Here is a 27,151-nt window from a genome sequence, read left to right on the forward strand (position 1 = left end):
CGTCCTATTGATTCCTTTGTATGTCTTGACGTATAAAGTTATTGATAATAAAGCTACTTTGACTTTGACTTTGAAATGGCAAATTTCTTTCTTTTTTTTTTAAACAAATCTAAGATACCCTCGGTATTTTCCCTAATGCTACAATGACTACTGAGTAAACTAGAAAGCAAATCATGAGTTTATGAGCTAAAATAATCACCAAATTAGAACTGACAGTGTGGCTAAAGAGGTTGAGAAGGAGGAACCAGACTCCTGTGCCCAAAGTCCTTTGTCTCTATTTGATACCTGTTTCTCTGACCATAAGCTAACAGTCTTCTTCAGTTAGAAACCACTCACAGATTTCAAATAATGGAAGACTTGTCTTGTCAGTATTAGGGATCCAGAAATGCATGTAAAATTAAAGATATGACCAATTAGGCAAATTGGGCATGATATATTGTTTGGAGATGATACAAACTGCTACAAAAATAAATCAATTTTTATTTCGTAAAAAGACAATTGGCACAGTGATGACAACAATTATGACACACACAGACACAAAAACGGAGGTTAATATTTTGCAGATCTTTTTCCTTGTTAGTTCGGCCTGCTTCTTCCTCAACAGGGAGTCATACCCTGGGGTGTAAAGCTCTTCTAGCCAAAAATTTAGCTCTCCCGGATCCTCCTACAACACATGGAAATTAATTAGAGATGTCGTCGCCTCACGAGGCAATTGCCAAACTAGCTAAAAACTCCACAGTTCATCTGAATGATTTAAGACATAATATTCTAATACTCAACTACTCAAAACACTTTGATCAAAACCTTCTTGATGTTCAAGGTCAATGTTCTAACTTGTGTATAATTAACAGTGTTTATGTTGCATTCAAATGACTTTGTTGTATATTGCCTAGCATAATGATGGCTCCCTGGTGTTTAGTGAACGAAAACAACCCTAGTTATATGCCTCATCGCGGCTAATGGTGTCTCTTCATCACTACAGAATGTGTGAAGTCAGCAGTGGTCAGAGGCTCCATCCAGGGAAATGCTGCCAGTTTCAATATAGTTCAATATGGCATCACCACTCTGAAGCAAAGAGGGACCAATCTTTTACTCTTTACCTTTTAATTTAGGCTGCAAAATCATTTGCATCAGATTAAAGAGTGTAGCCTCCGAGTTTTCTGATTGCTGACTTTGAGCGAAGTGTTTTGGGTTACGGTGGCACTTTGGTATTCTAATCTGATCTCAGCTGGCTGGTGTTACAGCCCTTGTCATTTGCGGAGAATCAAATAACACACACGTTGAGCATCACTCGTGTCAGTTGTCCTTAAAGGTTTTGCTGAGTCACCATTCAGTAGTGTTATGTTTTTGCTTGAGTTAGGGTGAAGATATCATACTTAAATAGAATACGTAGATATTTGTATCTACTGGACCACATACAGACAGAAATGTGCTGCATGCTTTAAAGGTATGTTTCAGGGTAAATCTTTAGAGTTCAGAGTACTCTAATAAGAACTACAAGGAGTTGAAATGTACTACATTATCAGATTGATACCATGCTTAGGGACATCTGTGTCTCTGATGGTATGGATGTTATGTATCTAACTGTATATTTTATACTTAGCTTTGGGACACCCTGAATAAGCGACGTTCTGTACCAAATATCACTATAAAACACTATCAGACAATGATAGTTAAAATGAAGACGTCATTTTAAGATGCAACCATGAAAATAATGTCTAGTGGATCAAATATAAATATGTTATAACCATGGTGTCAGTAACACTCAACAGCATGTACCAAAAGAAAGTACAAAAATGTAAAATAAGTGACACAGCAGAGGACAATGCACTCAGCACACCATGTGTGCACTCTACAATGGGTCTAATTTGAGTTTGAACTCATCTTTGGAGAGGACATGATCACTACTACTACAAGATTCATAATAGGAGGCCAGATCCTTCCTATGATTCAGCTGCTGATTGGGTTTATCTCCGTCATACTGCAAGGCCTGTAACACATTCTCAACACAAGCCCTAAATTAAGCTTAGTGTCGGCCTACTGTACATCAAAGTGATGCTTGAAAATAGATAACACTGATCCTCTCAGACACTGATAAAATATATAATCCTTATCACATTATCCTATTTTTAGTGGCAAGGCTTTGACTGCACCGAGACAGTCCCATGCGATGGTGTTATCATGGCATTTTAAAGAAGCTGTTAAAATCAGCAAGTTATTAGAGTGTAGCTACCTTTAAATAGTCTCCTAAATTGCCGTGGAGTGTTTGTCTGTCGTACTCTTGGATAGTCCAGGAGGGCTTTGACTTTGGGTTGTCTCCGACGTCAATAATCATGTCCGAGTAGAGAGGGTTGGTCTTGGTCTTTGGCGTCATGGTGATTGGTGTGACGTGCTTTCGGAGGACTGAGTCGACGAACACGGGACTGCCCTCCGGGGATGGCCTCTGCAGACTCAAGTTTCTTCTTGCCCTCTGAATATGAGGAAAAGCACAAAACAAAGCAAAACAAGTCATTCTGGTCAAGTAGAATATAAAAGTAAAATCCAGCTATGAGTTTGAAATCCACAGTAGAAATGTAAGCTAATTGTCTCATCAAATGGGCATTTGGCCATAGTGGCTGGTGTATTCATTTTCTGTCCAAGTGACTCAGTGGAGTAATTATTCAGAGTGCTTTTACGAACGTTTGAAATAAATAAAAGCGGTAGCTAAAATGGAGAGAGAGAGAGAAAGTAAATTGTATATCTGAATGTACGGGAGCATGACTCATTGCTGGCAGACCTGTGCATTGAAGTCATTTAATGCATTAACAAAAGCTTTCTTTATGTTTTATTTACTTTCTCCCTTGGTACAGCTATATACAAGCTAATGCTGTTTACAATAGAGAGCTGAGAAGTGAGTTATTAAACAGAAGAAAACAATGCCAGGGATGTAGATTATCTCAAAGACATTTGACGTTTGATTCAGCAATATATGTTGATAGTAAGGCACTTAAAGAAACCTGAGAGTCAAACGGCTTTAAAACTTCAGACATATCATATATATTAGTTTAATTTAGTTGTTGAGAAAGAATTCTGTTATCCACATAGAATGCTCCTGTGGTGTTTCACTAAAGTACCACACAGATACAACCTGAGCCACAGTGCACTGTAGTATACCTCTGTGTAGACTCTGTTGTGCCACTGCTTGTGACCGGACAGCACCGCATTGATCTGGAACATTCCGTGGGTCGCAGGCAGCATCCCCACATCCAACTGCAGGAACTTCTCCGGGTGGTTGCTATTTGGGAGAGCGGAGATGTCCATGTTGTGTTTCCAGGACTCGCCCCATCAGAGCACTCCTGCTCTGTCTGTGCGTGTGTGTGCAACTGACTCAGCCGTAACCCATAGTGGAAGTAATAATTGATGAGGAGGTAGGTGTCTCGCACAGGTGTGTGTAATCCTATCTGACTCTAGAGACCTTGTTAGAGCCACACACAGTGCCAATAAGGGCACAGACACACGCATTTACTCCCTACCACACTCAACTTTTGTTACACAACACAACTAGACGGTCTTCATCACAAACCTCAAAGTTGAATGGTGGGTGATAAAAAATTAGTAAAATTGACTGACTTTTCCTTTTTTGGCACCAGCTCTAACGATTCGCTATTATTAAAGTCCATGGTGTAAAACATTTATTGCATAGTGCTATATGGTGTAATATAACATGGAGGACTGAAAGTGCCAAAATTCAATAAATAAATACACCATCAATAATTATTTAAATGTGTCATTAATTTATTTAAATTGGAATGAAATAAATAAATGTTTCAATAAATGTGTCATTAATTAATTCAAATTGGAATTAAATACATAAATGTTTCAATAAATGTGTCATTAATTTATTAAATACCAATTCATTTTATGTAAAAAAAAAAAAAACACATTTAATTATTTCACTATTTAATTAATTATGTCATGGTCCTGTGTTGCAGCGCATCAATAATGTATTTTATCTGTCAAACTCACCCATCAAACTCAGTGGGCGGGGCTAACGCTGATTTAGTCTGATCCATTGCTTTAGTCTGAAGTGCCTGGTGAGAGACATTTTTCCACCGGTTCCAGCACCAAAACTTAACGTTATGGAATCTTGTGACATGTTACTTTGGTTAAAATTGTGAGTTATTCACGAGTGGTCTTCTTCCAGCGAGAACGCAAATTCATTTCGATAAAACTTAAATTTTGTTTAACTTTTTAATACCATGTTGTACCATACGACCTAAAGTTAAAGTTCTGTTTACTTGATCACTTTAGACTAGAGTTTTTGAGATGCTCCATGGACCAGCTCAGCAGTAGTTAATTCCTCTGAAATAAACCTTTCAGCATATTCACACCTATTTGCCTTGAGGAGTTTCCTGAGAACTCTTAGAATTTTCCACGACATATAAAAGTTCTGTTTACTTGGCCATGGCTTTCTATATTTTCTCACGTAGATCAGACGAGTGGCAATTCAGTTCATGACGGGAGTTGACTAGCTACTTAACAACTGTAGCAGTAACCTACAGCAGCTAGTGCTAGTTACTACACGAACGTGCTTAGTCAAGATCTTCTTGTTTTTCAAGTGTCAAGTCTTCTACAGTACACACAATACAAAACCAGCACTACATCACGGTCTCAGTTAATGATGCAACTACGGGTTTTCTACGAGCAGGCAATGCATCTCATGATGGGAGTTGACTAGCATACTGTAGTAGTACCTCACGACAGCTAGCTGCTACAAGAACTTGCTTAGTAAACTGTTAATATCAAGTGTAATATCACACAAAAACAACAAGCCAAATTGAAAGAGATAATGTATACAAAGCAGACAAACCAACACATTTTGATGGATGAAAGCCCTCTTTATTATTTGTAATGTGTTTGTTATTAGGTCTGTTGTCCTTTTGAACCCTGCTATCCAACTCTCCTGGTATTTCCCCATACATTTTAGCTTTCCTTACTGACTTTTCAATTTTGTTTTGCATTTCTGTTGATGGCTAATTGCTTTCGAGGTATTTAATCCATGGTCCACTACTGGATCGATTTTCCGTTTTTTTTTCATCTCGCACGCTCTGGATTTTTAGCGTTTAAGAAAAAGTTTTGTTTGACACAGTGTTTAGGAGTGAGGCCTGCGTCAATCCAAATATCTTGAATTGGTAAGCCTTGACTTGATGTGCAGGGTAACCAATCAGGTTTTAGGAATCCGCCCACTGACTTTGATGGGTGAGTTTGACAGATAAAATAAATTATTGATGCGCTGCAACACAGGACAATGACATAATTATTTAAATAGTGAAATAATTAAATGTGTTTTTTTTTTTTTTACATAAAATGAATTGGTATTTAATAAATTAATGACACATTTATTGAAACATGTATGTATTTAATTCCAATTTGAATTAATTAATGACACATTTATTGAAACATTTATTTATTTAATTCCAATTTAAATTAATGAATGACACATTTAAATAATTATTGATGGTATATTTATTTATTGAATTTTGGCACTTTCAGTCCTCCATAGTAATACATCAACACTCGCTTTCCTTTTAATACCATGGCAACAGTAAAGAGGAATTTAGTTCTAAACACTGTTTTTTGGGTTGCATTTTATTGTTTTGTTCTGTTTTGTGAACAACACTGAGGATTTTGTTGAAGGGGCATATTATATATTTATGTGCCCACAGAGTACCATTGTTATTGATGCAGTAACTGTCGAGATGGTATGCAAAAATAACACCACATTACGAAAACAAAGTAGGACCCAAGAGAAAGGGTGATAAATAATTCACACTGGTGTTGATTTTTAAAGTGTGAAAGAATTAAATAGGTCTTGCTTAACAATAGCTTAAGACAGGGTTGTGATGTTAATTAGCCTATGCATTGAAAAAAATATATTCCGTAGGATTACTTAATTATAGACGTCAGTTGCACATGATTGTATTGTGTTAAATCAACACCGCATCTCTCTTTCAATCTAAAAAATGTATTAAGTTCCCTAATGAAACAGATACAAATTTACCAACTAATTCCAATACATTGTTTAAATTAAGGTGACATGAAATGAGTAGTTTTATTTATTTAATCATGTGACTTCAACATTGTGTTATGGAGGTGTGATAAGCAAGCACATACTGACTGACTGAACTTATACAGGTTTTTATTAATAAGATGTCACTGCTTCCAGAAATTACACATTCTGAATAAGTCATGGGGCAACAATCAATAGCATTCATTACTCTGATGCAAGAGATCAGTGGAACCACTGAGATCTTGAGTGTCATCAATACCTAACATGGTGGAGGTGGGAATAATGCATGGCGCATTTCCAACACAAAGACGCAGACCATCTCTGAAATGGCATTGGCATCTGAAAAGACCTAACATTAGCAAACCCGTATAAAAACGTTTGACAACACTACAGTATAAACTTGATTACTTCAATGTTCTTAAAAAGGCTGATGGGAATTTATTTAAAAAGGAAGTGGTGGCAGAAAGGTTCTTTGCTTTCCCAGTACTCGTCATGATTAAGTTGGATAAATTGTATGCTTGAATGCTGGAATTAGTTTGATCAACACAATAACTTCATGTTTAAGGAGAAACAAGACTAATTTGTGCAATTCCAGTGTAATACGGTCTAGTTAATTTGACAATACAGCTGTTCCCTTTTGTCAGCGGCGGCATATTAATGCTGTGCACAGATGAACTGCATTTCAACTCCATAAAACTGACTGCTACCAATGTCCCTTTAACACCAAGGGCAGTTAAACTCCTTTTTAATGAAAAATAGAAAATCATGTGAAACCTACATCATTCACAGAAAGACAACATTGTGGCAATTCTTTTTAATTGTGTGAGGCACTGCTATATACACGTAATAATGAGAAACCACAGCCCTCAATTGTGGCAAGCTTGAACAGTGGAGAACACTTTTTCAATGCAGCATTCAGTTGTTTTGAATGTACAGATCCAGTACTTCTAATTGAGCACCTGATGCAAGAGAATACTTTGGCGATACTACAACCCTGTAGACTTGGCAGAACTGATGGTACTGAGAAGCCTGCATCAGACCCAAAGGGAATCAGTGTTAACATGTACAGTGTTCTTTTTTTATTTTTAAGAAAATCTCCTTTCTTCTTTTCCCCCTTCAAGTACAGGGTGATAAGTGACCATTTGAGATAGACATATGCATAACAAATGAATACTATTGTTTTTTTTTTTGTGCAGCAGAAAAAGAGAGAAGCAGCTTGTAGCTTGTAGCACCACTGTACTTTGAAATACAATTTACACACAAAAGGCCATGGCCATGGCCGCCTAGGCATCTTACAGTACTGATAGAGTATATGCACACAAAACATGGCAGAGAAAAATCAATTACAGTACACTTTCTCTGAACCAACTGGTCATAATGCCTGCATAACTCTGTCAGTAGCAGAACAGTCTTAAATTACAGTTCATGTGACAAGACTATGCAGCATCATAGCAGATATGATATAGTAATTATATGACGTTCATTATTCAACATACAGATGTATAAAAGTGGTAATGCATACCCAGCACCATGTTGTTTTAAAGGGTGGTATAACTGACCTTGAGAATTTGTATTAACTGAGGATGTAATCACTTACAATGTCATTCAAATTTTTACATAGGTTAAATATTATTACAGTTTGAAACATGGTATGTCATAGGTTAATACACATGTCCATGTCATTTTTATGCTGCGATAGAGGTCTATCGACTTTTGAGATTAAATAAGAGGGTTTTTTTTCAATCTAAGGCACTTTTTTAGGTCCTATCACTCTGCCTCCACATGTTCTGATTCTTGACAAAGTGGTTTAGACTTAGAGACATTTACACCTTACAGAAACCCAATGGTCATTACTTTTGATGTTTTTTTTTTATATATATAAAGACAATCCAGAATATATTTTGCCTCAGTGAAGTTAAGGACATCATGTACATTATGACTTTGAAAACACTGGAGTACACATCTCATTCAAGGCATATCTACCTGCCATGTTGTTGTTTTAGAATAATGACTGTTTTTGTCGTTTGGATTGTTGTAACAAATCTTTTCTTGAAGCGTAACTAGTAAAAAAAGTGCAACAAAAAAACATCAGAGAGGGTTTTGCAGTTGTATATACATGCAAATATTTATAACCCACCCAGTTAGAAAACAATCTGCGGCCTAGTTTCAGTGTGTGTCATGCATATTTCACCATAAACTGGTTTAAAATGCTATGCATGTGGCAGCAAAGAGGAGCACTGAAGAACAAGTGGGTTAAGTTAGACCACAGCATTAATAAAGAACACAAAGGCATCTGAAAATGTTGAGTTCCCGTAGCACATTGAGACAGAGACAGAAAAAAATTGTAGAGCTTTTGAAGATGAACCTGATGGCCGAGGTTTCACTACAGACAAAATTGGATCATTTTTCACTCTGAACCACTGAGCCTCTCAAAATGTGGTGGGGTAAAGTCTCTTCCTGTTTCATGTAACCTTTCTGTGGACAAACAGGAGGAGGTTGGCCTTTGGGAAAAGCCCATCTGGGCAACTATTTTTTGGAAGCCAGGTGACTGAGTAAGGAGGAAATCTCTGAAATGCTACAGGTAAGTTGCTAGCAAGGCTGTTGAGTTGACCACAATGCATTTTCAAATGATCTATGGCAATCAATGAGGCATGGAATGAGGGATAATTGTTATAAAATAACGTGCATGTTAGAAATCATGTGTAAAATGTTTGAAATACCTCATTTGGTAGATAACCCATGGAAATGTAAAGCTTTACGAAGCTGAATTACACAGTGACGATGGTTTGTCATGTCACAAAAGAGTGGGATTATTGAGTGATATTATCAGTTACTATTGAATAAAACCCCTTGGATGGCATGTCTTTGCGCTTAGAGAGAGCAGTTATGTTTGACGAAATTGAATCAGTCTATATTGATTCGGTGTATAACCTTCCATTAAGCTTCTGGTTGGTGTCACATAATTAAATGCAGATATGGAAACGTTTGTCAGGATGTCCTTTGAATCACAATATGCACCCTCAAAGGACTAGGTAGATTCTCTCCATTAAAGGCCACAGTATAAATGTCTGGATGAAAACAAAATATATGCAAAAGAGAGAAAAATAAACAAAAACAAAAGTTAGCACCAACTCAGCATTCTGAAAGTAAAACATGACACAAAATTGACTTTACAGTATAAATGATAACTAATAAACCAATGGATCATCATGATCCACACAAGTGACACAGATGTTCAGCTATTTGTCTTGACGTGCTTTCCACCGGTATCACCTTCCTTACCCATATGCATAGCTAAAGAACCAAGCTTTTCTTTTGTATAAAATATATATAAATAACAGTGCTTTTTACCCATGTGATCTGGTTTGTCTGTAATGGGTAAATTCTGTGTGATGCGTCATTCAGAAGTGCATCTGTCATAAATAAGAGGGGAGGGGGTGAGATGACCACAGGGCTTGGCATTTGGTCCCAAGAGAAGTCAGACTCAGAGTATTATACATCTCATATTTTTTGATCAATCAGTGAGGCACATTTCTATGTAATATTATATGGGATTGCGAGTAGTTCATCTTGAAATGCTTTTCTAGCCCATTAGATTGTGTGACATCATTGTACACACACAGTTTACACAGGATGTGATTGTGGCACTGGTGTCCTGCACCTATATACAAAGTAACCAGGCAGAGTGGCGTTATCATAAGATAACGTCAGTCATTAGAATGCCCCTCAACCAATCATAACCTGGAACTTTCTATGGCATAACTTCACTGCTATATTGGGATTATGAAGAGGTACTTTTTGTACAACTCTTTTGTACATTACTCAAAGACTATCCAACTGTTTCTGTATGAATACAGTGTACATGTCAGATTGAGTGGATCTCATTTTGAGAAGAAAACATCTGTCACTAGCAAAATAATTCTATAATAAATAATATGAGCTTACAACATTCAGGAGTGGAACTGACCTAGAGGCAGTGCATACACTGTTTGAACAGAAATCAGACAAAATGCCAAGCGCTAGTCCAAAGGGCTAGATGTTTTCAGAACTGCACTCCAAGAACAAAAGGGTAATTTGGCTTGTGCCTGTAGAAGAACCCTTAAAGGTTCCACTTACAAAGTTTTTCCCTGTATGGAACCCTTAAACGTTCTGCTAACAACATTGTCTTAGAGTTAAAGGGGTTCTGTGTCTTTCCTCACGAAGGAGTCTCTTTGCTTATACAGCTGATATCCAAAAGGGCTCCATACTTCAAAACAGGGTTCTAGCCAGAACCTTCCTGGGTTCTTTCTACGGGGACAAGTGGAGAACCTTTCTGTCTGAGAGTGTAGACACAAGAGGGGTCAGAGACTGGGGACGGTGGGGAAGTGCACGTCAACTTTTCTGCTGCAGCTTCTGTGCGTAAAAGTCCCGGCACGTTTCGCAGCAGCGCTGGTACCAGCGCATGTCTGTGCAGAGGTTCTTCTCCCGGATGACCTTGCAGTACACCGGCCACTGGTCCCGCAGACACTTAAATGTCAGAGCAGCTGAGAGGCACAGGGAAAGAAAGAGTTACTGCATGTTACAGTAATCGTAAAGCAATGTTAACAGAACACTGGGATATTGTCAAAACTGCACTGCATTTCTGGCGTACATAGAAAACAGTATTAAATGAAACTGTTTTGCATTTTCTGCTATGACAATGGGTTTTTATTATTCACTGGTGTGGCAACAGGGATCTTGTGATACTTGTGGGATTGTAAAATGATGAGGCCTCATGTTTTATGAGAAAAGGCATGTAGGAGGTAAAAACAGACAACATTTGAATGTGTGCAGTTGCAACCACATGGCAAGTGTGTGGAGCAGAATGCACTGAAAGGACACGTACAACAGATTTGTATCTGTCAAAAAACAAATAAATTACAAATACAACTACCCCCCTTAAAATTCCTTACAGACACAGGCTTTCCCATCTATTTCAGCAAATAACTACTGCGTGACAATGCAGTCACCAACAGATGGCAGTCTTGAGTAAGACTTCCAGTATTGACACCATGCCAGAAATATCAGACCCTCTGTAGAGGGCTAAAAATAACAGTCAACGATCGCAAAAATAATTTTAATTTAAAGACAATATAAAACCGCCTAATTACTTTTATACCGATAGCAAGGCAGACATGCATACAGGCACACTGTTGATCAGCACTACTGTCTTCCCTCAAAGTCCCCTGTGCTTCTAGACGGTAAGACTGGATAGGCTGCACAGATTCAACATAAACCAGGGAAAGGCATGAGTAACCGACGGGGCCATATATGGCATAAATGAATAGCGATCCGCTCACACCTGCGGTGAGCCCAGGGCCAAAGAGTGTCAGGACCTCCACATTCAGCAGGCAGGCCCTAGGCACAAGCCTACGGGGCAGCCACAGCTGACGAGAGCAGTGGAGGACAGTCGACTTTCATCTCACGTCTGCTGAATGAGGAGTAAGCATCTGCCACCCCCTCGCAAACATTCAGACACACACACACAATACACACTTACACACAACACACACTCACACAGACACGCGCAAATCCCCCTTATCCAAACAACATTATATTATCTCGGTTCTATTGCATTCCATTAGAGCTGGCCAGGGGCTTTGAAGGAACCCGTCATCAGCGTCCTGACGGCGTGTTGACATACTTATTGAGGTGAGCGCACCCGCAAACGAAACAAGGGAGTTGTAAACATTGGCGGGGCCAACAGAGGTGCCCCCCCACCCCCCTCAGACCACCAAGAGTTCAAACGGAGAAGGGGAAGGGGAGATGTTCACAGAGCGTGGTGTGTGCTGATGATATGTTGGGGCTTTACCAGTGACACTATTCTCTCAGTGTGTGTGTGTGTGTGTGTGTGTGTTGACTGCTCAACCTGAGCTTAACTACGAGCTTAACTAGCAGCTAGTTGCCGTCATAGCCCTGCTCCTACTACGTGAAGTTTTGTTTGTAAGGGACTCAAGGACAGCAGGCATCGGTAAAATGCTGCTGAAATCCTTTCTAAACACATTCACTAGCAACGAATTTCAAAGACACCTACACGTACATCAGAATTGATGTACTGCAACACAAAGGCCATCCTTTTCCAGTGCCCATTATTTGAATTCTACAGTAACACATTATCCAACTTGAGAATAGCTTTACCCATTAGTTCCATTTTCTGGCTGATTGCTGGCATGGTGTTTATGAAGGTGTCATACAGAGCACATGTGCGGTGATTTTGTGGGCCCAGGCTGGAGTGAGAGGTAGCCTGTGCTTTGCGCTCACAGTAAGGTCACATTGGCAATTACAACTCTGACAAAAGGCAGGTGACCAACTGCAAGGGGGAGTTATAAACACCTGTAGGTGCTGGCAGCCAATGCACCAAACAGAGATAAACATTTTAATGGGATTTGGCATGGGCACAGTACCGTTCCGTGCCATGGAACCCACTGGAATATATCTTAAAAAATAGGGTACGGAGCAGTATTGCCAGATATCTCATATGGAAAGTGGTCATCAGGGTAATGTGTAGCACATCCGTACAGGCGTTTGAAATTGCACGTTGGTACAACTTGATGGTACGTGTTGGATTCTCCAAATCCTGGTGTGACCTGGTAGGGCAGCAGTGTATCCTGGGTAAATCTGCATCACACACTTTCCAGATGCAAAAGGAGGAGAAGCCGGGGTGGGGTGGGGTGGGGTGAGGGGGGGCTAGAGGGGGCTTAACTAGAGCCAGCTGTGGCGAGTCCCTCGGCACAAGCTGCCCTTCGGTTTTTTCACCCACGGAGGGAAGCCCTTGGTTCTCTCAGGCAGCCGAGTGCAGCTGCATCGCGCAGAAACGGCGACGTTGACGCGGCTGTAAACATGGTGCCATAACCGACGACGCTAGCCCTCCCAGCTGCTGTTGTGGCCGATGCCCCCCAGCCCCACCCCCAATGATAAATGACCCACCCCCTTCCCAGAAGGTTTAACGTTTGCCAGGGCTTGTCTAAAATCATTGTTCTCTAAACACTGAAATGTGTGCTGCCAGCATGACCCTGCTAGTGGGACTCTGCTGTGGAGTCCAGATGCAGGAGGACCATCGCACGAGGCAGCCAAAGCAACAGGAGCTCATTTGGAATTAACAAGTCTCTTACCTGTGAGCATTTAATTTTTACAGAATAGTCTTGACTAATACAACTCTTATGCTAACTGTTTAAGGCCAATGTAAAGCAAGGCTGTAAATCAGGGAAAGATTTCATCAGTTCCATTGCTTCAGACAAGCTAAATTGATCACAGAACCGAGGTTTTCAAGGACAACACATATGATTTGTTATCAGGAATCTGTGCACCCTGCCTTGGAAAATGGTTATGTAGCTTTCATTACAACATTTATGCTAGGAAGGGGTTCAAACTTTCCACACCAGTACTCCCCCCATTAATGACTTTTGTTTTGAGCCGTCTGAAAATGAATTCAAGATATCCGACGAACGACTGGAAAATCTACATGATGTGTGTAAGCCATTGGAAAGAGGCTGGGTGTACCGAATGACGGAACATTGATGCATGATGCCGGTTAGCTGCGGCTTTGGTTTGGAAATGGTTCTACGGCTTTATACCCGCTGGTGTTTAAATGACAAATGAGGTGAGACTCGCTGACACACACTCATGGAGATCATGCTCGCTTTTCACAAATGCTGTGCAACAGTCTGAGACAAACATTCCACTTGGACTGGCCTGCTAGAACCGACTGAAGAAGATGCCGTCACAGGATTCGCTAGTCATAATTGGAGAGGGCTCTCAGACCATTAGAGATGTTTGAAGCAACTCAGGGCCTCGTTTCCCGAACGCGCACTTAGCCTAAAAAGCACTTGAAATCGCTCGTAAGAGGATTCCTACGTTGCAGACGGGTTTCCCAACGCCACACTTAGCTTAAGTGTATCTTTCGCTGAGAAGAATTCTACGTGTGGTCAGGACCAGTAGTAACTTCACACTTAGCGATTTAATCCACCAGGGGCGTCGTTCGACCGTCGTTTGGAAGAAAGGGGAATTAAAAAAAAAAAACATGGCTACTTGAAGCGAGGAATATTTTACATGAATAAAGCTATCTACACAACTTTTTATATGTTTATAATGACTCGGTTTGATCGGAAATGTGCTACGCGACCAATGCAGAGTATTTAGGTCTTGACTGAAGCTTTCAAACAGTAGTTTGATGGCACATTTAGCGCTTATGCCACCACTCCATTGGCTTATATGGTAGCTTCTAGCTAGATGGTTGTATATTATGTAGAAGAAATCCAAACGATGTTTCTGTGTATAGCACATCATGAGAATGTCATTGTTTCACCTGCCTATTCCCATCAAAATAGAAATAAAGAATATTGAGTATTTGAAAATAAAGATTAGGCTATACAAAACTAGTGCATTGCCCGTAGGAATTATGCATTCTGTAGTGTTAGCAGACGTAGGGCTGTTGGGTAGTGTAATGGCAAGACATATTTGCACTCCACATAGGTACAGGTTACACTGAAGTATTATTGTGATGCATGTTTCCTTTTCATTAAGAAATGTGTTAATGGTAGCCTTTTTGGAGAGTTACCAACAAATAAAGTTTGAGATTATGTAGTGGATGCAGTTGAATATACTGTAGATGTCAACGTTGCTGTCTAAACTATAAACTAAATGTCATAAAGAAAGACATTATTTAAAATGAAGTTATGGTTGAAATAGGATCACTTCTTTATTGTAAGGGTAAGTGTAGGGCAAGAATGGTCATGCAGTTGGACTCAAATGTAGGTTAATTTTATTGAATGTATGTAGCCTACTGTACTGTATGACTTTGAAGATGCTAGCTTTGACAGCCCACTCTCAGACAGATCGTATTAAATGTCCTTACAATGGGAACACAGTTTAAATAGGCTTCTCTGCTGGAGATGGCGTTACTATCCCCGCCCCGAATTTAGTGCACATTGCACGTTCGATGCACGCATAGGCTAGCTAATTTCACAGCAATTAACGTAAACAGGTTAACCTGACGTAAACAGCTCCTAAGAGCTACTTAAGAACTCGTGCACGTTGCGCTCGTGCACCTGACTTTAAGTTGATGGTTGGGAAACGCACGTAAATACAAAGTGCTACTTAGTGTACGATGTCGCGAAAATCCACGTAGGCCGTTAAGATACATCGTTATCGGGAAACGAGGCCCTGATCCTAATAGAGAGCTGACTGGAAAAAAGTCCATCACTGACACATAAATGTCTGTCCTTCCTAACGACAGATCTGAATTTAATCCAAAGTCACCGGTAATGAGCTATTAATCTCAGAGCAGCATATTTTTACATCATAGTACACTTTAGCAGCTTTAGGGGTCATTTCCCCATATCATTTATCACTTAGTACTCATTCTTCACCCAATGAGTGGAATCATCACTGTACTATAACAGCTTAGCAATATGCTTTAGTTAAAAGATAGCTTCTGAAAACGAAATGTAATGATAAGAGGTTAAAGTTGTTATTTGACTAAAGTTGAATGTTGAAAAGGGATTCTGGAGGTGGTAACAGTGATCAATCATCAGTCATCGCTATGTGTGTGATTATTCTCCAACATTGGCAAGAGACAGAAGGAAACAATGTACCCACCTAAACGTGGAGAGGTGATGGTGTTGACATTGATCTTCTCATTGCAGGGCTGCTGCTGGCAGGGTCGGTAAGCAGCTGGTTTCTCAGATGAAAAACACTCGTTGCCGTGGCGGCCGGTAATCTTGTGCATGCATTGGATGACCCGGGACTGCATTCCTTTCCCACAGGTGACAGAACACTGTGAATGCAGAAACGAGTATAACTTACACCAAGGGTTTGGTATGGTCATTCTTCTTGTGATCCACTGACCCATATCACAAACTAGTACTAAAAGTGTGTGCCAAGATTCTGCCAAAAACTCCATTTGTGAGCACACTGCCACAAATGGAGCCAAACACCAGGTTTTCTTCTGGCCCGTTCCTGATCCGATCCTCATCCTTGCCAAACATACCCCTCACCCCCCACCCCAAACCCCAACCCCCCCCCACACTACCTCCAGCTCACAGCAGAGCAGAGTGAATTTAAACAGGAGGCACGGAGATGAGAAGTGGCAACAGCCAGATGCAAAGATCCTCCTAATCCCTTTTCCAAAATCCAATGTCTTGATTTTTTTTCATTTGCCCTTTTTAATGCTTTCAATTTGGCAACAGAATGAACGTAAGAGTGAGTAAGGGAGAGAAAGAGAGTGAGAGAGAGAGGAAGAGAGAGAGAAAGAGAGAGAGAGAGAGACCTGAGGAGATGGAATCCATAAGCTTTCAACTTCAAGCTGCTCTACATGCGCAGGCTTCATAATGCATTTACATTCAAGGCACTGTTTAAATAACAGACAGCTGTGTTGCCTGAAACAATATGTAGAAGATCAGCCCATGTTTGCGTCCATTGTAAGAGGCAGCCTTGAAAAAGGCTTCTGTCTTCCCATTAGCCAAGAACAGTCACATCTTCCCATTTGTCTTCAGTGAGTACTGACACTATACATCAGACTCCAGACAAAGCTGGCCATCTCCGTCACTTGACAGAATATACCAAATGACAAAGAAGAGCCGTTGTGCCAAAACCTAAAGCTATGGTTTTTTTAATGATGTAGGATGTTTCGGAACTTCACTTGTCTGAAACGGGAATTACTCTTATTGGTTTATCGAATGGTAAACGGGGAAAAAATGTAATGTCATTCTATTTTGTGGTTGCTGTCACCAGATGTTGATGTTGTGATAAATAAAAGTAAAGGAAAAGAAAAAAAAAGAAAAAACAGAATGAAAGAAAGAGTGCCTATGAAAGACCGTCAGCCTCAGACAGATGGGGAGAATAGCTGAAAAGCTTTCCCACCAGCTTTGAGCTGTGCCAACCATCGGTACAGTATCCACAAGGCAGAAGCCCATCTGGGCCAACTGTTTATACAGTTGAAATGTGGATTATTGGTATTGCCACTGTCCGGTAAACATCAAGGAGATTCGCAGTACATTGAGCACCGAAAGCAAACGTGCCATTATCGCATGGCTCAACTGCGCTTCGGTGCAAAAGCGGTCCTCGGTGGCTCTGTTCTGACTCTAACCCGCGGCTCGTTCGCTCGGGGCTCAGCACAATAGGCTTGTGGCTACATGTTGGCCGCGGTTAAAATAATACCAGTATCCCCTCGCTGGACTTTTGCACAGTGGGAAGCTTTTACCTTCTGACAGCTCCCCCGACAGCTCTTCACCCTGTGTCAGTGGCAGACAGTGGGAACTGCCGGGGCCGTCCATCTGGTACTCCTTAGTCGGGGTGGGGGTGTGGGGTTGGCAGTGGGGGGGGGTGCATGGTATGTGGGTGAGTGGGGGGTTCTGTGTGTGTGTGTGTGGGGGGGGGTTTGAGTTAGCACCAAACTGTGAGTGAAATCTAATCTAATCGGTGAGAATAAAAGTGTCTGTCAGCGAAACAGGACGGGGGTGGGAAGGTCTGGGTGTCACTGTGGGGGTGAGGCTGGGGGGGGTTTGAGCCGTCATACTGACTGACAGTCGGCCAACCCCAATCTCTGACCCCTGGTTCCTGTGAAATACAACATGTCTGAGAGCACCTTGTCACTCACCAGGGAACAGAGGCCAGCAGCAGCCAAGATCTGCCCATTTAAGAGATTACACACTTAACACGTAATGCCTCCAGAAAACCACAGCCAGCCCACTCCCCCCCGCCACATACCCCCCATTTTACGTGCCCCCTCTCTCCAGAACAAAGAATGATAAAAGGATGTTAAAACGAAACAGGGAGAAAAAAAGGATGGAGAGTGGAACTGTAGCGGACATCAACCGACTTAACCGTGGAATGCTGCGCATCAAAGGTGGGGTCAAGTCAGTTTCAGTTTCAGGACAAATCCAGGAATGCAACCGAGAGAAAAAAGGGCTTTGGTCGCTTTCTGAAAATGGGATTTTTGAATGATTTAGGACGTCTAGGCATGCTGGTACATCTGTAGCTCAAACAGGAGAGGCTTTACGGGCAACACGGTTTCTTGAAAGGCGCCCTATAAATAAAATGTATTATCATTATTATTATTATTAGTGTTATTATTATTAACACCAGTGGGTTTAGTTTATTAACATGTGGAAAATTGACTCATTGTGAATGTATACCTTTAATGTACAAAGTTAAAGTTCAACTTTAAAGTTCAACTGAAGTTCTTTGCACGTCAGCCAGATCTTCTAACTTTCACTCCATGCATTTAGTCTGATGATCATTTCTTAAGCTGAGCTACTAGAACACATCAACTCCTGGCAATATCTTCAATAAGCAGGGTACACATGCTGATGTAAAGTTGCTGAATAACTAAATGTAGTGTAATAAATTGTTTGCAGTTAATGTGATATGGCTGAACATGGAGTTTGAGCGTGTATGTGTGTGCGTGTATGTGTGTGTGTGTGTGTGTGTGTGTGTGTGTGTGTGTGTGTGTGTCATGGCTCACCTTGGCCCAGTCTCCGGTCCTCCAGACGTAGCACTTGGAATAGTCCTCACACTCCTCCACCTCTCGGGGGAGCGTGCTCAGGTCGCACTTCCTGCGCGGGTTGGTGCACTTCACCAGGCGATGCCGCGCCCCCCGCCCGCACTTGGCTGAGCACTGCAACAACAACCCCCCAACACACACACACAGAACAACCCACCATCAGAGTCAGAAGACACTCACCCTTCAACCACGCTGGTCCCCACTGCCACTACCTCTCTGACACCCCACAGGCCACTCCACACCATCATGTTCCTATCTGCTTTGGGGATTACACAGTCGGATCAAAGGCAAAGCCACTGGCTGTCTCTAACCCCCCCCCGCCCACCACCACCACCACCACCACCACCATCACCATCAAACCCTCACTCTCAATCCCATCCCATCCCACACCCTCCCTGGTGCCTACAGATGTTTTGCCTCAGACCCCCCCCCCCCCCATCCCCAGGTGAGTTATAGACTTCAGTCTAACCCCAATGTAACCCTCCCTTCGGACACTAAATCACGATAGGCTACAGGGGTAGAGTGGAAAAGAAGGTTGTATTTTTCAGCGAGGGGATTATCTTCCTCTGTGACACGTTACGTGCTGCAGATGGGAAGATGTGTCCTCCAAGGCGTCTGTGATATAAGGTCCGTTGCGACCTTTGAACTCATTTGGCTAGACGGAAATATTTTTGTATTATTGCCGGACAGTTTGACTCGCTTGCATTTCTTGGCTCAATCTTTCACCTCTTTTTGTCATCATCATGACAATGTGTGTACTGACAGTGACATTTTCATGCATAGTCAACCTTTGACCTCAAGAAGAAACAATGGGACAACTGCCTGAGGGACTGTCTAGCCGAGTTCCCTACAAACCGAAACCACTAAGCTCAACACCAAGTAAAAGACAAGTAGAGACAAGGTCACACCAGGAAGAAGAAAGTCATTTTTCAAGTGTGTCTCCAACCCCCTTATATCGTTAGTCACAGGATAGCATGATATCACTGAGTGCAATTTGTGCTAAAAATGTACTTGTCCTTTAGGCAATCTGGAGTGTATGTTGATATACACCAAAACAAGGATGCATTAACTGTTAGCAAATGCACTCTTATGACTTTTCAATGTGTTGTCAGCTTAAAAAAATCCACCAAAGAAGAATTTGTAGTTGCATGAACAAAAAAAAATGTTGTTTGGATGTTACTCCCTTAAGATGAAACTGAGTGTTCTGCTTTTATCAGGAGCCAGCAAGATGGACCCCAGCGGGAAAGAAGTGAGTGTTAAAGAGAGAGAGAAGCAAGAAGAGAAGCGGGTGAGGGTGTTGGCAGAACACCCAATGGATCAGCAAGTGCCTCGACACATCCACCACCATCCCCCCCCCCCCCCCCCCCGTACCTCAGACCACACACCGGCCTCCCAGACGGTCAGGCAGTCCTGGCCCTCGCAGCGCTGTTGTGAGGCTGGCTTGGGGCCGGCGCAGTCACGGTCGCGGGCCTTGACCTGCGTGCCGTTGGGCAGCTGCTGGGTGCAGGCCACCTGCCGGCTCTGGGAGCCCTTCCCACAGGTGCGTGAGCACGCCGTCCAGTCCGTCGTCATCCACCTGCCAGGCCAAACAGAAAACACAGCTTACAAATGGAGTTGATTATGTTCATTTTAGACAACATTGTTTTAAACAAAAAACAGCTTAAGGCTCACACGGAATAATATTAATGATTCTAAATGATGAAATCATTGAAATGATTCTTTATTTTAGATGTAAAAGAGTTGAAACCATTGAGGGTTCTTCTTGGCTTATGAAGTACTTTTTCACTGAGCAACAGAATAAGGAGATATAGACACTATATCATGACAGCAACCTTATGTTATTCCCTCTTATCCTCAGAAAAAACCAGCCCTGATTTTCAACAAACAGATGCTCTCCCCTCTAAATGATCTCCTTACCTATCTCACTGTATACTATTTGAGCATTAACAGGACGAGAGCCGCCATAGAACTGTGTTTCTTAAGCCATCATGTGGCCACAAGGCACTGTGGGCCTCTGAGCCAGCGGTTGCATGTGCTGCAGACAGCATGAACCCTGAGAGCTAGCAGGCATCTGTGTGACAGATGTGAAGCGGTCTGAGGTGGATTTGTGGTGTCCATCCTCCTCTGTCCATATGAAAGAGGAAAGGGGGAGAGACAGAGAGGGAGAGAGAGATAAAGAAAGAGAATAGAAAAAGTAAATGCAGAAGAACAGAGAGAATAGAGAAGAGAGCAAGTGTGTGTATGTGTGTGTGTGTGTGTGTGTGTGTGTGTGTGTGTGAGTGTGTGTGTGTGTGTGTGTGTGTGTGTGTGTGTATAAGAGAGAGAGAGAGAGAGCTGGCGGCAAGACAGTTCAACAGAAACATGTGATAATGCCTGACCTCTCCTGCCCAGCCAACACTCACACTAACACACACACAGACACACACACACACACACACACAGACACACACACAGACACACACACACACACAGACACACACACACACACACACAGACACACACACAGACACACACACACACACACACACACACAGACACACAGACACAGACACAGACACAGACACAGACACGCGCACGCACACACACACACACACACACACACACACACACACACACACACACACACACACACACACACACACACACACACACACCAGATTGCTGTAGTCTGCTCTGCCTCTGCCATATCATTCAGAGGGCTGGATCCAGTTTCTCATCAGCACTACCATGAAGGAGACCTGTTTACCGCACTGGTGCTTGAGTTCAGCACTTCAGACATAAACTCACAAGATGCCAAAATCACAACCTGTCTACGAACAGTAATAAAAGAAGAGGAACCCCTTGTGGTTTTTGGTTTCCTGTAGTATTTTATTGTTTTTATTTAAGGCTTTCTTAAATAATGTAAATTTTCTTCCCTTTACTTTTAGTCAGTCATGGAGTCCTGCTATGAATGGCTTCAGGGGGCGGCCCGAGCACAACCTACTTGTCACATTTTTCGAGGAGTATGTAGATCTTTCCCCGAAAGCCTTGAGTGATTCATAATTCCATAATTTGTCATTGAAATTAAGATGCCTTTTTTTTTTTTTAAACAAAGGGTTTTTCTATTACAGCATTTTCCCCCACCACCACATCTGCCAATTTTAACAAGGCCGACGCGGGGACATCCATATTATATAAACATTTCAGTATCTTTTTTGGGGATGGTTTTGTTTTTCCTCTACAAACAGCTTATGGAAACAATTTGATGATGTCGTTTGCAAGCGCTGTTTTAAATAACGGCTTTGTAGGAGCCCAGAAGTAGAAAAGAAAAATCCTAATCAGTCATATAAAAAAAAAGAGAAAAAAAAATGGTTGATTATATGGCAAGCGCACAAGTCCAATATTCTTTTGTGGATACTGTCACGTTCAAACGACGCTTTCGAAAGGGGCGCACATCATGGGAGGATTCATGATTGTTCTTGCATCCCGAGACATCAAACTTGTGTACACAAGATAAAAGTAACCAATCCAAGACAATTAATCACGCGAGCAGATTTCTCCCCCCATAAGATTACGCGGGGCGCCAAGAATAAAAACACACTTCTCACCAAGTGTCACTAGCTCTGGTGTGTGTGAGAAAGTTCCCAGAGCAAATATCAAGAGCCTGTGTCAATGAGGACCTTCCTATCCCAAGTGTCACACGTGTCTGTGTGTGTGTGTGTTTGTTTGTGTGTGCTTTGTGGGTGAGTCTGGGAGGGTTGAGTAAGTTTGTGTGTATTTCTCTCTTTTTGTGAGTTTGTTTCGTGTGAGGCTGTCTCGAGGTGTGTGCCTGTGTGTGTGTGTGTGTGTTTGTTTGTGTATTTGTGTGTGTGTGGGATAGAGATACTTAAATCCCCCACTAACCTTGTTTGGCAGGGCTGCTCGTTGCACTTGCGTACTTGTGCATCTGGTTTGGTCAGGTGACGACACTTACGACTGTCTGCCACACTCGACGTTTTGTTGACAATCCGGTTGCAAGCGACAATGGTTTTCCTTTCACCTAAACAAACAGAGAAGAAGCCATAAATAAAGACTGACTTCCTATTATAGCCTCCTTCGTGAAACAGTTAACCATTGTCAAATGATTTGTATTATCCTTAAGTCTGTAAGCAGATGCACACCCGGCTTACAGTTGACCATGCAGTAATACAAAACTTTACTTTATTAATAAATAAATAAATACATTTGTATAGTCTCATCAAGAAGTCTCACAATATCCCTTTTAACAGAGTGACCCCTTGACCAGAACCCAGCTCAAAAGACCATCTACCTAAAGAACAGCAACATTTGAATGTTGGTCACAGTCACAGTCAACACAGTTCACACCAGTACTCCACTCTCTGAAGTGGGTCCTACCTCCTCCACACACCGCGTGGCAGTCCTCCCAGCCTGCGTGGGTCCACATGAAGAGGGGCTCGCTGGGCTTAGGCACCGGTGACACCTTGGGCTCTGGAGTGGGGTCGGCAGGAATGGTGTACTCATAGTGGATCCCATAGTTCTGCTCATTAAAAAGCAGCACCTGGATGGTATCATGAGACACTGATGAGTTGTGGGTATTGGGTGATGAGTTACATAACATATATACACACACACTCACACACACTCACACACTCACACACACACACACACACACACACACACACAATATGGGCGTAATATGCAATAAACCAATCAGAGCGTCATCTCACATTCCCTTTAAGAGCGAGGAGCGCATATTCCATAGCGGCTTGTTATTATAATTGCGGAATTACCTGGAGGAAGACCGGAAAAGTTCACAGCCGAGGAGACCGACGTGAGATTTACATCAAAATGTTTGGCTTCAATTAACCTGAATCATTTGGGTCAATGTGTACGCTAGATGTATGCCTATTTTAAAAATATGATTTCCTCATGTGGTAAATACTTAATTTTTCTTGTAATTATATATGGCTTGCCAAAAAATTGGTGTAAATCTCTCGTGTAGACGACAGAAGTAAAGTGTAGCCTATAGGTCCTATACTATATGGCCAAGCACACGCGCCCTTAAAATAGCGTCTGAATACCCGCCACAGACTCTACACAATGCGCCTCTAAAATTAGACTAGGTTTTTTCTGGTCAACGGCGCACTGTCGTTTTGAAACTGCAAGATACCACAAAGGAAGACTTGCGCCGGAGAAACGCCTTCTCTGTTCCGCCCCGCCCATATCGGCGCAAGTTCATTTCGATGCGCGCCTCTGGAGGGAAAATCCCGCTGTGCGCAAAGTCACAGATAGGAATGATACATGCGTCAGTGACAATGTCAATTGCGCTGGCTGCAAGATAGGGCCCATTGTCTTTGGATGCACAGTGTTGTCGATCTGATATGTATTAGGAATCTAATTGATGACTAAATATTGCATTTGCTTCAAACATTTTCGAATTATCTCATCAAAAACATTTTGTGCATCTGTGTTGAGTCAAAAGAAAGGGATGAAGAAATGTTTATTTATCCTGTGGTGTTTCATGGTGTTGTTATTGAAACAATATTTCAGAGTTTGGCACATTAAATAGCAGCAACAACTTATCCAGTGTTTCAAAATGTTGGTTTGGGTTATGCAGGGTCAAACATAAATAAGTTACTCCATCAAACTCCCCCTTCCACACACAGACACAGACACAGACACAGACACAGACACAGACAGACAGACAGACAGACAGACAGACACACACACACACACACACACACACACACACACACACACACACACAAACACACACTATTAAACAGCAGAGTGCAGGGACGATCACATGGGGTTGGAAGAAGAAATGTCCAACGCACCTTCTCAAAACACTGCAGCGGCTGTGGGAACCATTCAATTATGCGCCACAAACATTACAAATGCCGCTGCAAACGAACTCAGCCCAGAAAAAGACAGCCGCAGCTCCTGACTCCTTGCCACGGTTGAACTGCCTTGCCGGGGCCGGGTCCGCCGCCGCGGTGAGTGCAGACTGTGCAGTGTTTGTGTAATGTAATTAGCAGCACTGCTGGCTTGTCAGCGGATAATCCTATTAAAATCATAACCCTAATCCCAGACTTGACAAGGCAGCCGTGGCGTCCGGCCAGCTAATAACCAGGAGTCATCATATCTTCAATCACTACGCCACGACGGCCCGGTGTGGTGCGGAGGCCAACCGGCTTACATCACTGTGCAGTGTGGTAGCGGGCGCCCTTATTACAGGCCTTTCTGCGGCATTTAACACATCAAAAGTGAGTGATAACCGCTATTAAGTTCATTTGTCAGCCATGCACTAATGCAGTTTTTCATCTGCCCCGGCGAGTGTAACAGACCATGACAAGAAAACGTGTGGGAACGGGTGGTTGGGTGGGGGGTGTGTGGTCGTGTGTGTGTGTGTGTGTGTGTGCGTGTGTGTTGTGTTTGGAGGGGGTTGGAGCTGGTAATTATAGTGCTGTTCACCATAAGATGCAGAGGGGAAGTGGTGGGCCCCTTGGCAGACATCTTCTCCCAGAGTCCTCTGCGGACGTAGTGTACAGTGGTGCCGGCGATGCTGAACGTGCCCGGGTGCTCGATCTTCCAGTCGCTGTTGATAGAGTGTTTGCCGGCATCCTTCAGTGCTGTCGGAGGAAAGAGGGAAGGGGGGGGGGTTACCGAAGAACAAGACAAAGTAGAGTGAACTGCTTTAATTGCACGGCTGAAAGAACATCCCTACAGTACACACACACACTAACACTCACACACACAGACACACACACACATGTCCTCAAACTTGAAGCGCAACAGCTGGACGATGCTGTAAACAAAAAAGTTAACGTTCTCTGCGTCCAAAGTCTTGTGTCATTGTTTGCACGCAGCCCAAACAGCGTAACAGGTTTTGTAAATATTAATATTCCAAGAGAATGTCAGCATAAATTATTATAACTACTGTAACTATAAATTACAACTCCGAGTGAACATCAGAAACAAGCATATCGTGTAATAACAGCTTAGGTCAGACCGCAGGACACTGTTTCACCTTCAAGCTTCATGAAATGCATTCACATAATATATTAGCACTAAAAGATGGGAATGAAAGAAGAAGAGGTGGGGAACTGTGAAAAAGTTTGGGAAAGCGAGAGGAGAGCCAATGAGCTCCAGGGACGGAGCAAAGCGGAGCGTCAAAGCCCCGCGGTGCTGAGGGCGAGGAAGGACATCAGAGAGAGGCTGCGGCACAGTTCATCTAATCACGCTGCTGTCTCCATGCGTTTGAACTCATTTGCTCCCACAACCCTATCTCCACTCTTCACCCCAGCTCACACGCACGCACGCACGCATGCACACACACACACACACACACACACACACACACACACACACACACACACACACACACACACACACACACACACACACACACACACAGACACACACACACACACACTCATGCCAGATCAGCATCCTGGGAGCGGTTCGGGCCGTACCCTCCTGATTGATGTGCACCCGGCTGGTGGGTTTAATCAGGCCACATGAAAGGTGGGAGTGGAGCTGGGGGATTGGGGGACTGGGGGGGCTGTGGTGGAGGGGGGGGGTGGTTGGGGCTGGCAGAGGTCTTGGCCCTGCCATCGCTGCCCATCAGCTGACACCTATTAGACAGCTCTCACTTGCTGGCAATCTGAGGAGCATGAGAGACGAGAGGAATAGATAGAGGGAAGGAGCAACGGAGGGGGAGATAGAGAGAGCAGTGGAGAGAGGGATAAGAGAGAGAGAGATAGGGAATGGGTATTAGAGCAACAGCTAGAGGACTAGGGAAGGAGAAAATGCTGCATAGAGAAAGAGAGAGAGAAAGAGAGAGATGACAAAAGGTCAGGAGAAAGAGATATGGTAGTGAGGAAGAGGGTGAAGGACAACGCAGGAGAAAGAGAGAGAGAGAGAGCGAGCGAGTGAGCAAGACAAAAGAAAAGAGAGAAACAGAGCGGAATGTGATGTACTGAATTTTAACAAAGGGAAGTAGTCTGCCTCTGTCGTCCTAAAAAACAGTCTTGGTAAACCGTAAGAACTGCTGTACAAAGCCAGAGGCATTCCTCCATAAACTATTCTGTGAATACCATCAAAATGATTTAAACATTTACAAAAATGGCACTAAAAAGACATTGACTTTCATTGAAAATTGAAATAAGTAATGTTACCTAGGTAACTCTGGGCAGGCTTTTCCTCCACCACACGTATTCTTCTGGCCCCTTTAGGGATGACCACTGCCTCTATATAACCTGCAAGAGAGAAAATCACTGATTTAATTAGAAAGACTGGAATTAACCCATTCAAAGGTATGAATTTAAAAATGTGTTAAATGATACTATGCAAACTACAATTTTATAAAAGATTTTTATAGTATAAGACAATAGAGAGGCCTGCTTTTTTTGCCATTTTCATGAAAACTGTGTTTTCTACTCAACAAAGATGTTCAGAGATGAATCACAGAGAAAACAAAAACTTTCCTCTTCATAATGTTAGATTGCCAGATGTTGCAGTGTTCTGTGTCATTCAGAACGTAACGAAGATGAACGATTTATGTAGTGAAAGATATAGACAAAGTTAAATGACAATTAATA

At 42.4% G+C, this 27,151-nt stretch overlaps 2 protein-coding genes across 2 annotated transcripts in view; both read right to left on the minus strand.

The window, feature by feature from the left end:
- Positions 1-472: 472 nt before the first annotated feature.
- Positions 473-3,300, minus strand: minar2 (membrane integral NOTCH2 associated receptor 2; the record flags this gene model as incomplete). Its single annotated transcript, XM_080847484.1, has 3 exons — positions 473-664; positions 2,234-2,470; positions 3,154-3,300. The coding sequence occupies 3 exons, from the start codon at positions 3,298-3,300 to the stop codon at positions 473-475; spliced, it is 576 nt and encodes a 191-aa protein (XP_080703610.1).
- A 7,120-nt stretch (positions 3,301-10,420) lies between these two features.
- Positions 10,421-27,151, minus strand: part of LOC308372100 (A disintegrin and metalloproteinase with thrombospondin motifs 19-like) — a gene marked incomplete at both ends in the record, with an annotated part of 56,139 nt that continues 39,408 nt past the window's right edge. The window contains 8 exons of the mRNA XM_080847209.1: positions 10,421-10,572; positions 15,665-15,842; positions 18,531-18,683; positions 19,941-20,145; positions 22,452-22,587; positions 22,944-23,106; positions 25,023-25,180; positions 26,729-26,809. Of these exons, the coding sequence (XP_080703335.1) occupies positions 10,421-10,572; positions 15,665-15,842; positions 18,531-18,683; positions 19,941-20,145; positions 22,452-22,587; positions 22,944-23,106; positions 25,023-25,180; positions 26,729-26,809 (1,226 nt within the window). The remainder of the gene's footprint in view (positions 10,573-15,664; positions 15,843-18,530; positions 18,684-19,940; positions 20,146-22,451; positions 22,588-22,943; positions 23,107-25,022; positions 25,181-26,728; positions 26,810-27,151) is intronic.

The sequence above is a fragment of the Sprattus sprattus genome (genome assembly GCF_963457725.1).
Source record: "Sprattus sprattus genome assembly, chromosome: 11".
Taxonomy (NCBI): domain Eukaryota; kingdom Metazoa; phylum Chordata; class Actinopteri; order Clupeiformes; family Clupeidae; genus Sprattus; species Sprattus sprattus.